The sequence below is a fragment of the Ambystoma mexicanum genome, chromosome 9 (genome assembly GCF_040938575.1).
Source record: "Ambystoma mexicanum isolate Mex_15411 chromosome 9, UKY_AmexF1_1, whole genome shotgun sequence".
In the NCBI taxonomy this organism is placed as follows: Eukaryota; Metazoa; Chordata; class Amphibia; order Caudata; family Ambystomatidae; genus Ambystoma; species Ambystoma mexicanum.
In genome coordinates, this window is record NC_090931.1 from 526,553,080 (window position 1) to 526,566,682 (window position 13,603).

Sequence of the window (13,603 nt, forward strand, 5' to 3'; positions counted from 1 at the left end):
TTAGCAATACAGTTTTGGAAAAAGTCAATTCAAAAAGGTTTTGTCTTAAAACAAACACGTGTGAGGGGTCAGTAATGTGAGACTCACAACTATGTTTAGTTTCTCAAGGTTTGACATTCTATTTTAAACAAAAATGGAGAAAAAAACCTAACTATAACCTACTCTACCTACAAGGGGATTCCCTACTTAGTTAAGTATCTTAGGGAAAACCTCCTAGCATATGCAAAACTAACCCCCACACTAAACAGAAACATTCCAGTATCTTGGATGACTTCTATTTGTTCTGGGCAGATCGTTCTACCCCAGATATTTACCAAAGTCAATTTCCTCCAAGGAAAAGAATGTCTTCAACAAAGTCTTGAAAAGTTCCAAAGAAACAAACGTTCACACAAACAAAAATCCACTGGTAATAAGTCCTCCTTCGCTTGATAAAAAGAACAACAGCACCAATGATATTCTTGGATAGCCTCCTTCCAGGAAAAAATGGGTAAAGTTTAAGACAAAGGTACCATGTATGCTTCGTAACCACTCTTCTTCTTGTAACTTCTGCAGCAGCTTTAAATGCAATTTGTCAGGATGCTTCTTCTCAGGGCTCTCTCCCTCTCCCTCTCCCTCTCCCTCTCCCTCTCTCTCTCTCTCTCCCTCTCTCCCTCTCTCCCTCTCTCCCTCCCTCCCTCTCTCCCTCTCTCCCTCTCTCCCTCCCTCTCTCCCTCTCTCCCTCCCTCCTCATTAGGGGCCAGGCATCAGTCACATCAGCGGAGGAGGAGGAGGAGAAAAGGAAAGTCTTGAGCAGTTTTAGTTTAGCTAGAGGACCGAAGAACTCTAGCAGGGATGTATTTAGGGAGAGCAAGCAGGATGTAGAGGTCCCAGGCCCCAGACAGCCTTGTGGATGATACAAAGGGTCTTGAATCTGATCCTTGCGGTCACCGGGAGCCAGTGGAGAGATGCAGTCCCTGGGCTTGAGGCCAAGGAGAAGTCGTGCAGCCCTAGTTTGGATTAGTTGAGGAGGGCGGAGGAAAGAAAGAGGGAGATTGAGGAAGAGGCTGTTGCAGTAGTCCAGCTTAGAGAGAACCAGAACTCTGGAGACATTGAGCTTCTGGGGGAAGGTAAGGAAAGGGAAAATACCTCTGAGGTGGTGGAGCTGAAAGTTGGACTTCTTGGCAAGGTCCATTATGTGCAGAGAGAAGGGGAGAGGAGTCAAAGATGACCCCAAGATGTTTAGCCTCACAAGAGGTTGAGGGGAGAGAGCCCAATGAGGCTGGCTAGAGAGTGGGTGGGGGGAGACAGGGAGCAGGTGTCCCACTAAGAAGGATCTCTCTTGTACTGGCATTAAGGCAGAGATTGTTAGCAGAGCACCATGTCTGAATAGCAGTCATGTATGAGAGAGAAAGGTGCAGAGGTAGAGGATGGAAGCTTGAAAGAAAGCCGGGTATCAGCATAGCACTGGAAGTGAGGAGAGCAGGTGGAGATCAAGTGGCCCGGGGGGGACGGTAGATGTTTAAAAGCCAAGGCGATAGGATAGAGCCCTGAGGGACGCCACAGGTAGAGAATGAGGTGGAAGAAAGGAAAGGGCCCAATTTCACTTTGGAGAGTCGGGTTGAAAGGAAGGTGGTCAGCCATGCCAGTGCCCGTTCCGCGATGGCAAGGGTATCGCAGAGACGATTTATGAGGATGGCATGATTGACAGTGTCAAAGGCACAGTAAAGATAGAGAAGGATCAGAACAGAGGAAGTGTTAGAGTACAGGTTTAGGAGCAGGTCTTCATGGGTATTCAGGAGAGCAGTTTCCGTACCCCTGGATGCTCTGAAACCAGACTGGTGGTCGTGGAGGGAGCCAGCCGATTCGGTTTTGAGGGTCAGTTGGGGTATGGCGAACTTCTCAGTGAGTTTGCCGAAGAAAGGTGTGATAGGGATAGGGCGATAGTTAGCCGGGCAAGAAGGGCCTGCAGACAACTTTTTAGGTGAGGGTGCACAAGGAAGTGCTTGCGGGGTTGTGGGAAGGAGCGAGTGGCAAAGGAGTGGTTACAGAGGTTTGCACTTGCGTTTCAAAGCTGCCAAGTCGGAGTGATACCAAGAGTTGCATTTGGAGGCTAGCTTCATGCAGATCCTCATGGCAGTGGCAAGGTTGACGAGAGTATTAGAGATGGAAAGATGGGGGTTAGCCAGTGCAGAGTCGGAAGAAGAGTCAGAGGTAGGGGAAGTAGGAGGGATAGAAGTGCCAGTAGGAGGGATAGAAGTGGCAGCAAATGCAGCGACTGACACACGTTTCATCGGTCGAATGATGGGAAAGGATACGGGCAGTGCAGATGGGGGCATCATCTGGGGCAAGGGATCTTACGGTGGGAAGAGAGGAGGGAGTGGTCAGACCAGGAGAGAGTAGTAGTTAGAGGGTTAGAGAGAGTGATATCAGATGAGCTGAGAGCATCCAAGGTATGTCCGGCAGAGTGGGTTGGACCGGAGGGAAGAAGTGGGGGAAAAAGAGTCAGAGTTTGCAAAAGAGTGCAGTGGCCAAGCCCAGAGAGTCAAGATGGATGTTAAAGTCCCCAACGAAGAGAGGTTTGGGGAAGGTAGCCAGGAGAGAGGAGGAGAGGTACGCCCATTTCGAGAGGAAAAGGATGGTAGGTCTTGGGGGCCTGTAGATGTTGGTGAGAGTGAGGGAGAGGGTAGGAGATCTAGACAACCTGCAGACGAGGGATTCAAAGGAGGAATAGGATTGAGTGGGAATGATGGTGGCTGGAACACACTCGGGGAAAATCAAGGCTGCTCCACCCCAGACCAAGTGGGCCTAGAATTGGATAGGATCTTGTAACCATCGGTGGAGAAGGGTGTCCAAAGCACTGACAGAGCTGGCCTTGAACCATGTCTCAGTGAGAGCAAGGACGTCAAGGTCTTCAAGGAGGAAACCGATGTCGCTGGCGTGTTTGACAGCAGAGCGAGAATTGAGGGTAGCTAAATGAAGCGGATTGCCTGCTTTCAATGTTTTCCGAGGGCGGTACTGCAGCAGTGTACCAGCACTGGATGGGTTGAAGGAGGGGTGAGGGAAGAGAGTTGGGGGCGACAGTAGGGGTGGAGTTGAAAAGAGACGGTCGACACCTTTCCAGAAGGAGGAGGTTGGTCCTTGAGCCCTGGGCCATGATGGTGCCTTTATGATTTACATTGATGATGCACCTTGATGATGAGTTGTGAGCCAAGAGCACTTCCATGCCACCATTAATGGGTGAGGAAGAAAAGGGGGAAGAGGACAGAGACCATATGGGGTGTCCATAGGGCAGGAGAACAAATAACAAAGAGAATGTCAGTGACGGTCTGTCTGCAGGAAGCATTGACGTAGGTGTCTGCTATGGGCAGACCTGAGTTGGAGACCAGGAAAGCCTTCTTAAATGTCTTCCTCCCAGACTTCAAAGAGAGGGAGGATAGGTAATGGAGAAGCTGTTGTAATAGATTGAAGAGATGTAGAGCACCAAGGGGATGAGGGGGGAATCCAAATGTGCGCAGTGGAGGGAGAGGGACATAACTGCACAATGCATGATAGAACTCACCAGCCAGCCTAGCAGCCAAACAGAGCAGAAAACCTGCACCAAGAACAGGAACCCATTGAGGGCAGCAGAGTTAGGGGTGCAAGGACTCAGACATACACAAGGACTGTCACAGCACAGATATTTAGAACAGAATACACAAATGTAAACATCAATATCAGAAATGAATGTATGGGGCCAGGGTCAATGCACCTTCTTGCCTCCAATAGTTAACCCAAAACTGTATTGCCACTCTTCCAGCCTTGGATAACCTTGTCACCCTTGTATCAGAGGACTCTGGGTTTTCAACAGCTTCAACAAAATGGTGTGCAGTTCTTAATTGAGCTGGTTTCACTTTAAATGGGTTTGGTCTACTGGTTTGGGTAATACTTTTTCTTCGTTCAACTTCAGCAACTTCTACAACTGCTACATAATTGTTCCGTATGTTACAAGCAATGAGTTTCTCAGTGGAAACTAGATCAGGCACACGTGATTTCGTTTAGATGATAAACCATCACTTTAAAGATGCAAGTTCCTTCTTTTTGGTCAGTGTTGTGCTTCAAAAGAATTTAGGAAACACAGTTTCATATGTGCAACCTCTTCTTGAAGCTTTATGGGCTTGTAATATTGCAGGCAAGTCCGCTTCTACTTCATTAAGTTTACCAGCAATGTTCTCTTCAATAGGCGATACGCGACCACTCGGTACCAGTTTATTTTTAACAATGGGGATAAGAGAAGCTGTCGCCACAAGCGATTGCTTTAGCTTTGTTGGTATAAGCGTGTGTTAAAATTCCCTTGTTAAAATGACTTCCTACTTCCATGAACAAAGTTTACTCGATTTATTATGCATGCAAGTATGAATTAAGCTTGTTACAGTTACCGGCAAGGTATTCTTGATGATTTGGAGTTCAGAGCTTCCTTCACCGACTCCACAATCACAGCGACTGCTTGCGGCTTCGACTTCCCGACTTACTTTCTTCTACTGCTACTGCTACAGGCACTGTTGGGACCCACAGCCCTCGGCAACACAAGTATCTCCGATCCGGCCTCATTAATGGATTATTTCCTTCTCCAGCTTCCCTCGGCTTGCTTCTGCACACATCAATGCATTCACAGCAATTAGGTGCACCTAGAAAGACTGCCTCGTTTCCCGGCCTCTTCCAATGCTGCCACAGCCAAACAGGGTTTGTGAGCACAGGACCAACTCGGAGCCTGCAGGTGAAATCTTCTCTGAAATCTTCTCTTCCTGTGTTGCAGCCTTTTATGCCCCTCAGGTGGGCTAATTGGCTTCAGCTATAGGCCCTTAGGACTAATTGCCTGACCTTGCCAAAAGCTATTAGGCATGCCTGTCTGGCCTTGGTTCCTACATGCCTTTTCAACCGTCTTCTTCATCAGAGTCCCTGAGGGATTCTGGGACATGCTGTCTATATTAGAGGAAATCGTTTTTCCTACTTCTTCAAAAGGTTTAAAGATGATTTTTTCTGCCTTGATATTATTGAAAGAGGAGTTATAGGTCTTTACCTTTTAAGAGATAGATGGTACAGTAAAAAGGCACATGTTTAACGTTCCTGCTGGCATACCTTTGGCATTATGGAGTATATGGGGATTTAGAGGTATAAAAGATTGGCTCTTTAGGTTCAACACTATTTTGAGTAACTTCTTTAGGACTTAACTTTCCATCCTTAGTAGAGGGCCGAGATAGATCAAAATGGCAATTCCTCCTAGGTTTGTGGTAAGAGTGTTCATCTTCAAGGAGAAATACTGTGCCTCATCCTTCACAATCTCCGCAATACCCTGGGCATTGTATTCACCCAGGTGATCTTCCCGCAGTACACCACCCCCAGGATTGGAATCAGGAAGCGTCTGCCCTCTCCTAGCCACCTGGGAGGAAACTTTAGGCAGGGTTTTAGTGGGGAGCGGCAGGATTCTCCACACAAGGCTTTATTTCGGGACATGCGCCATAAAAGCAACATTAAAGTAATACAAATCAATACATACAGATATGCGGGTCAGATAGCACAGCAAGTAGAATGCTCGCTTTGACATCTGTGCAGAGCCTGCCAACGCAGGTTCGAATCCCGGCAGGGCAAAACTCAGCCTTTAATTTTTCTGAGGTTGATTAATGAGCACCACACACTGTGGGTAACAATATGCAGCGCTCAGATTCCTGAGGGTTCGTAGCGCTATATAAATGCAAATTATTATTATTATGCTGTACAGCACATGATTTTATCATAAAATATATAAAAACATTTGTGTATTCGAAGTAATTACAGTTCAATAAAAGCCCTTGTGCTAGCACAAAAGTCCAGATAGTCTAACAGACCTTCTTCTCCAGGCCCTGGCTAAATAGTTGGCTGTGGGGAATATCACTTCCTCATATAAAGTGCTCTTGAACAGTGGAACAACATCGCCTAGTTGCCTGATTCCATGGTTTATAATGTATTGCTTTGGATTTGACTGGTGGATCCTAGAGTAGCCTGGGCAAACAAACAAACCGTGTTGGAGTGATTCAAATACATCTTGACAGAACGGGCAACTGCCGGTCTCAATGTTAAACCATAGGATTGTTAGTGGTGCTAGTTGGAGGATGTTCAGTCTTATTTTCATGATGAGAGAGCGTTTCAGCAGGGACTTAATAAACATTTAGTAGCTCTCAAAATCATAAGTGTTTCTCATTCAAAGAATTCCAACCCACTGTCGGCTTCAAACAGCTTGCCACTCTTCTAGTTTGGGCACAGTCTCTGTATGCGTCTTTCATTACCACCTTGCTATTCAGTGCTAATAGTGTTGGATCCTCCCAATATTGGTCCAGTTGTAGCAAGTAAAGGAATGATTTGATATGAACCAGCGAGGGGAGCTTTGTTGCCCCATCGCAACCCATTAAGTCTACAAGGGCCTCTTTGTAAGTTGAACATTCAATTTTTGACCTATAAATTAATGGCTTGAGAGCTCTTTGGTCACTTATTGGGGTCAAGCCCAGTTCGAAATATATGAGATGGTTTGGCGTGAGAGCTTTTTTGAGAAGATTATTTTCTGTTGCAGTTTGAGTTGCCACATTTCTGGATCCCCATAATTCTCCCCCATAAATTGTTGCTCTTATAGCCTGAGATACATACCCCTTCAGTGCTGGGATGATTGTGTTATTTCCAAACTTGTTTGCGAAATTAACAACAGCTGTGCCTCACTCTTCGAGGAGGCTTTCTCAATTTAACTTGACAAAATGCCATTCTAAGTAAAACCTAAGTAGTCAAAGAAGGGGCCTTCTTCTATTGGGCAGCCTTCTATTTTCATCTGCAGGTTCGAGTACTACTTCAATTTATTCGCACATCTCATATATTTAGTTTTCGCTGTGTTAAGGTCAGGCCTTTCTTAACACAAGTAACGTAGGTCTGCTTGGTGTGCGAGAGATGTTATAGGAGAATGTTTGTTTATTTTTCGTTCCCTCAATTTAAGGGAATCCTTGTAATCTGGAGACAGCCCACTAACCACATCATTAAAGTACATGGAAAAGAGTATGGGGCAAGGACACACCTCTGCATAACCCTTTCTGTACTGCGAATAGTGTGTTTGTTTCCCCTCCCATTCCACACCTAACTCTGGCAGTGTTTATTTCTGTAAAGTAGTAGGATAGCCCGAAGCAAGTGTTGGGGGACATTCTTACTCCTTACGGTTCTCAAAAGCTCTGCATGTGGTATGCCATCGATGAACGTTTTCAAATCGATGAATAAGAAAAATAGGACCCCTTAGAGAAGATTCATGTTTTTCAATTAAAATACTTAGTCTAAATGGTCTGTGGTGCTAACACCCATTTTAAAGACCGCTTGAATATCGCTGATGCAATTTGTCTCAAAGGCCCATTCCGCTAGCCTGTTCAGGATTAATTTGCCAAATATTTTTCCTGAGACCTCTGATAGTAATATGGGACAGTAATTGCCTTGAGAGATTTTGCCCGCCTTCTTATAAAGGGGGGCAATCATGGCTTGTGTGCAGGTGTTCAGGACTTTGCCAAGCTTGCAGAAGAGGTACATTATGATTTGGAAATAAGCAATCCACACTTTGGACTCAGCTTTGTACATATCAACTGGTATATCTGGGCCAAGTTCTTTGTCTTGTGTGTTGTGACCTCAGAGCAACTTCTATCTCCTTTATAGTGAATTCCAGATGAGCACTGTGATTAATCAGAGGTGATTATCCCAGAAATCTCTTCTCACGTGGCCAGGGAAAGGCAGACGCATCCTTATCCCGACCCTGGGGGTGGTGTTCTGTGGGAGGATCACATGAGAGGGAAACGGGTCCGGATAATTGGGAGAACCCCTCCAATAAGTGCCCTAGAGACCCTACAGTTTTAACCGATTACTGTAAAATTGAGGTCATTGATGAACAAGATAATCAAAACATTGGGGACTTCAAGTCCCACAATACTCTAAGTACTGGGACGAGGAAGAGGGACTTAGAAGTACTGAACTGCAAGATGCAGTCTAGTTCTAATGACCTACAACTTAGCAGGACTTATTTTTAAAAACTTTATTTAAAACATAGGCAAACATAGCAGGCCTGTTCCAGCAAATCAACCAAAAACAACAGAGAGCAGAGTGTTAGCATTATACAACTATTGGACCGTAGCACCTGAACCAAACATATATCAATATCAAACATGGCCATGTTAAAAGGTCCTACCCGGGATGATGCACAGGACTTTTGAATATATAAGGCCTCCTCAGGTGCAGACCATGAGAAGCAGAAGGAGGTGGGGTTGCTGCAGAGGCTGTCAGCCGCAGTTGCAGTGTAATGAGAATGGAGACGCCGGAACCATCCAGGAGAAGAGGAGCGTAACCTGCATTGCCTAGGGTGAATACAACAGTGGAACAAACAGCACCAATGTGAATCATGTTTTGCCAGAAGAAGTTGTGAATTTTGATGTTGTGGAAAGTTAGTCTTTTACTAAAAGCTTGATGTAAACCTCACCACATAATACTTTTAGTAGTTTTTGGTGCTTTTAGTTCTGGCAATAAAGTATTCCAGAACAGGGACTTTATAGTGGTTGTCCTGGGAGGTTTGTGGACCAGGAAAAAATCATTGTTGATACAGAATTGTGACTGAAGGTTGTGAAAAGGAAGAAGTAGCAAGACCACTAAATTGTTGTGGAATCATCCTGACAAAACATTGTTGATGATACAGAAGAATTGTAAAAGTGTTTCTTAATAAGAAGTTAAGTTGAACTGGTGTCTATACTTGAAGAGATAAAGACTTGTAGTCTGGTTGAACTGTTGCTTAAAGACCAAGAGAAAAACTCTTTGAAGCAAGATGGACTTTATCATTAGAACTTTGTAACAAAACTGAATTTTCTTATTTGAAACTTTGATTGATTGAAATTCCTCCTTTGAATCTGGGGAAGGGGATCCAATGCAGGTTACAAGGATACACAGCTATTAGATTAAGGTTCAATTAAACTGTTATTTCTGTTACAATTGAATTGCTATTTATTACCTTTATGAGTTTCATGTATGTATACGTGTGAAGGACAGATTTCTTTTATTAGAGTGTTTTCCTTTTGTTTATTTTATAGGCATGGAAATCCTTTTTAGGTTGGGGATGGTGAGGTGTTTGGCAAAACCATATTATTTAATAAAAGGGCTTCTTATGAAAAACCTTTACCAAGTTATCCGCCTTACATATCTGACCCCTCAAAGCAACATCAGACAAGTCTGTGATGGTTGATATATCATTGAATTCCACTCTAGCTTCTCTATATAGGTCAGAGAAATATGTATACCACTAATTCTCTGTAATTGCAACCTCAAAGGGATCACCATTATAAGTCTCCCATATCAGTGATCCACCAAAAGGCCTTTTGATCCTTTTGCCTGACTGCTTCGTGTAACTTCTCCCAGTTGTCCAATAAAATAGCCTCTTTTTTTCCTTTTTATCAACTTTTTATATTCATATCTAATTCTTGGAATGGCCTCTTGTGATTGGTGCTGATTTGATTTTAACACTACAGATAGTTCTCCTTGTTTTGATCTGCACTCGTGATCGAACCATCCACTATTTATTTTCTTTGTGGCCATGGAGGCTATGGTTTTGCCAGGCCGGGTAAGATAACTATGCAGAGTCCTTGTTATCCTCACATTTGTATCCCAAAAGATCTGGTTGTTTGCTCTGACTTGACAGCGGACTCCCTCAAGTTGAGGCATGATTTCAAAGAAGATTAATGGAATGATATTATCAAATCTTTGTCTTCACCATACTAAGTATAGTTCAGGCAGCAAAGTCTTAATCTTAATTTTTAGCTGTATCTTCTACAACAGAATGAGCATGCCCTGATCCTAAAATACCCTGACATGGAAAGAGTTTGGCAGTCCATTGCATATGTGGCAAAGCCAGATGATGCCAACATCTAGCACCTTGACATAATCTAGACTTCCAGGCACTAGCCACAGGGTGACTATCTGCAACTGAACCAGTTTCAGCTTGTTAATTTATTTGTCTCCACACACAGAACTATGATACTTTCTGCACCAAGCCTCATTAGTGTTACCCTAATCCTGTTATACAGCGCTCCATTGCTTCTGACCTATGTTTGCACTATATAAATTCAATATTAATAATAATAAAAGATTGCTCTATCACTCTGACTCACTCTATCGCTCATCAGTCCATCCCCCCAACACTCATTCTCACTCAACAGTCCAACCATCCCTCACCTTCTCACTCATCATCCATCCATCCATTTTGTTCTCAGCACACCAATGCATCTATCCATCCAACACTCTCCCTCGTGTTCCCTTTCACTTATACTCCCACTCAGGTATCCAACACTCGCCATCTCACCCGCACTCAGCAATACATCCATCCAACTCACCCTCTGATTCTTTCACTCATCAAGCCATTCATCCAACATACTCTCTGACTCTCTCAAAAATGAATCCACTCACTGTCCACCCTGTCAACAAACTATTTCTCCATTACTCACCATTTCACACAAGAATGCATTTATCCCTCCCTTATCTCACTCATCAAACACTCACCCTTCCATTCGCTCTCACTCACAAATTCCTCTATTAAGTACCCTCACACTCACCAATCCATCCATCCAGCCATTTACCATACATCTGACATTTATCCTGTAGCTCACTCTTATTTGGAATCCATCAAACACTCACTTTCTCAGTCATCAATACATCCATCCATCACCTGACCACTAATTCTCTGTTGCTGATGTATCCAAAACACACCCTCTCACTCACTTCCAATCTATATATTTATTTATTTATTTATAGAGAGCCTTACACCAAGGCGCTGTACAAAGGAACAACAACATACAAGATGACAACAACAATAACAGTGGGAGCAGAAATTACATCATGAATCATTCAATAAAACAGTGGAAAGAGCAATTAACTGAAGGGGGGCACTAACTGAAGCACTAACACTCTCACTGACTGTATTGCTAACCGATCCATCCATCAATCCATCCAGCAAACAGCCTCAGGCCTCAAATCAAAATTTGCATTCACCACTAGTGAGTAGAAATGTAATCTGGGAAGTATGTATGTGCATTTAGTGATCTTTTGTATGGTTAGTAGCTTTTTTCTTGGAATTGTGCACCTTTCACAGCCTCTCACTCAACAATCCATCTGTGTAGCCATGCATGCATTTATCCATACACCACTTACCCACTCACCGTCTATGACCATTCCATTCATGCAACGTTCAGTCGCTCATCCACTCATCATCCAACACGCACCCTTTTGCAAACTCACTAATCCATACATCCATCCATCAATTGCACTGCCTCTGTCTCTCCCATCCATCCCACGCCTACCCTCTTATCAACCCATACATCTATCCAACAGTCATACTCTGTCACTAATCCCTCACAGAAATCTCACTCTTGCACTTAGCAATTCATCCAACTGTCACCCTCTTGCTCACTCACATACCAATTCATTCATTAATTTATCCATCCCTCCCCCTCACTCTCCCACTTCGAAATTCATGCATCCATCCAACACTCACCAATCTGTGTACCATCCTTCAAACTCTGAAACCCACTCAAAATCCATCCATCCTTCCCTCATCATTTTACTCTAACTTAGCAATACACTTACCACTCGTAACCTCAGTTATCAAACTATGCATCAACCTATTCACCCATCCTGCACTCACCATCTCATAGCACCACTTGCAGCAGCTCTGAACAATGCATTTCCAGCTCCTAAAACTCCCCCTTTGCCAACAGTAAGTATCCCCCACTACGGTTACAGTGGCTACTGTGACTTTCCGTTTGAATTCAATGGCGTGCAACTTTTCCACAGCACAAAGAGAGTGAACACCATAACATAAGGTTACTACCAATTGCCTAAATATCATCTTTAGTGCATACTTTAGATAAGACACCGTAAATACAGGGGAATCCGCCTATACTTTATGAATCACAAGTCTCAGTATATGCGTTGGATAACAAAATGCTCCCTGCATGTTTGTGGCAGCTGGCTGCTGAATGCATGATTTTGGAAAGGTGCAGTCACAACCTCATCTTCAGTAGTAAGTTGCTGTGATGTGCTTTCTATCAGCTCTGTCTTCCCTGCTAGCATGCATGATGTAATTAGCGCTGTGCTTATGGAATGCTGTTTGAGTGACCTACTGAGTGTCTTGTAGGTTGGCTGAGTGAGAGGGTGTGCCAGTATCCCTTACCAATTCTTACATGCGCAGGCTTGTGCTATATCTTCGACCTGTAACTAAAAGAATAAAGCAACTCCTTTTGTACTTGTGGCTTCTGGCTCCCTTACGTGAAGGCCTACCTTAACATCTTCCTTATGTTAAATTTGACTTACTCTAGATTAGAATTTGAAAAAATTCAATCTATAAACAAGTTACACATAGTAACTCCGACTTTTCACCAACACAAGACAACTCATTGGTGAGTATGAGTTACTATAATTAACTCATTTGAAAATAAAATGTGTTTTTGAAAGTTGAAGTACTATGGCAATATGAAACAAAAATATCAATTCATGGAAATGTTTGGCTCTGCTTTGATTAACTTTTGTTCCTTCCTTTTAGCACCAGCCTGCCTTATTGCTGTGTTGATCTCTACTCGCTTCGAACAGGCGAGATGGTGAAATCTATTCAGTTCAAGACTCCCATCTACGATCTGCATTGCAACAAACGGTAAGTGCGATTGGAACAAGCATCTATGCAGGTGTGTACACATGAATCTTCACTAATGCTGAACTCAAATTGTCATTCGATAAACTGGCTTCTGTTTCTTTATCAAATGTCCACATTTTCATACACTTTGTTCTATGCCACCAAGGCTGAGAGATAGCAGTATAGGAATGGCGTCTGCCTAGTAACCAACCAACCTTGATATTGTTGATTTAAGCACCTAGACTCTGATTTCTAGCTCGCGCAAATCCCCCTTTTTTTAGCAATGCATCATGTGAATGTATGTAAATGTGCTGCATGCCATGGCAGCGGTTTGATCGAAAATTGATAGAGCAAGTAAAGGGTGCTAGTTACAGAAGAAGCATTGTATCTGAGACGGGTGGGTTTATGATACAGTGGCAACGACTGAATTATAGGTGTATAACTGGGTAATGCGCACATGACTCCAGTCCCAGCCACATACAGATTTTTATAACGAAGTACTGGTTATTGACTCTGCACATGATGCCCCTTGCCCTTTTCTCATTAAATTTAACCTGCAGCAAGGGGACATAATTAGCATAGTTTGTTCTTTGCCACCTGAATGGTTAATGATCACCATGCCAAATAAGCGTACATGTCAATGAGAGCTAGATCTATCATAGACTGACTCTGTTGATGTGGACAGGCTGTTTTGGTCTTGTCTAATTTTAGTACTCCCTTGCTTCTCCAGCATGGGGACTGGCATGGATTGACATGCTCATGAATATTCCCTGTCGACAGGCTGGGAATCCTCTGTAAAAGAAAAAAGTTTCACTTTCACTTCTTCCAAACTGTATTTCTCCTCTAAACCAATCACTGTTATGACGGAGGTGAAAAAGGATGGAAGGACCCTCTTCAGGCCCTGAACCCAATGCGGGCTACTGAACGTATTTG

At 43.6% G+C, this 13,603-nt stretch overlaps 1 protein-coding gene across 4 annotated transcripts in view; it reads left to right on the forward strand.

Annotated features, from left to right (window-relative positions):
• BCAS3 (BCAS3 microtubule associated cell migration factor) overlaps positions 1-13,603 on the forward strand; it is a 3,943,855-nt gene that overhangs the window by 1,348,845 nt on the left and 2,581,407 nt on the right. For all 4 annotated transcript variants that reach the window (XM_069615076.1, XM_069615077.1, XM_069615079.1 and 1 more), the window contains exon 8: positions 12,584-12,691. In XM_069615076.1, the coding sequence (XP_069471177.1) occupies positions 12,584-12,691 (108 nt within the window). The remainder of the gene's footprint in view (positions 1-12,583; positions 12,692-13,603) is intronic.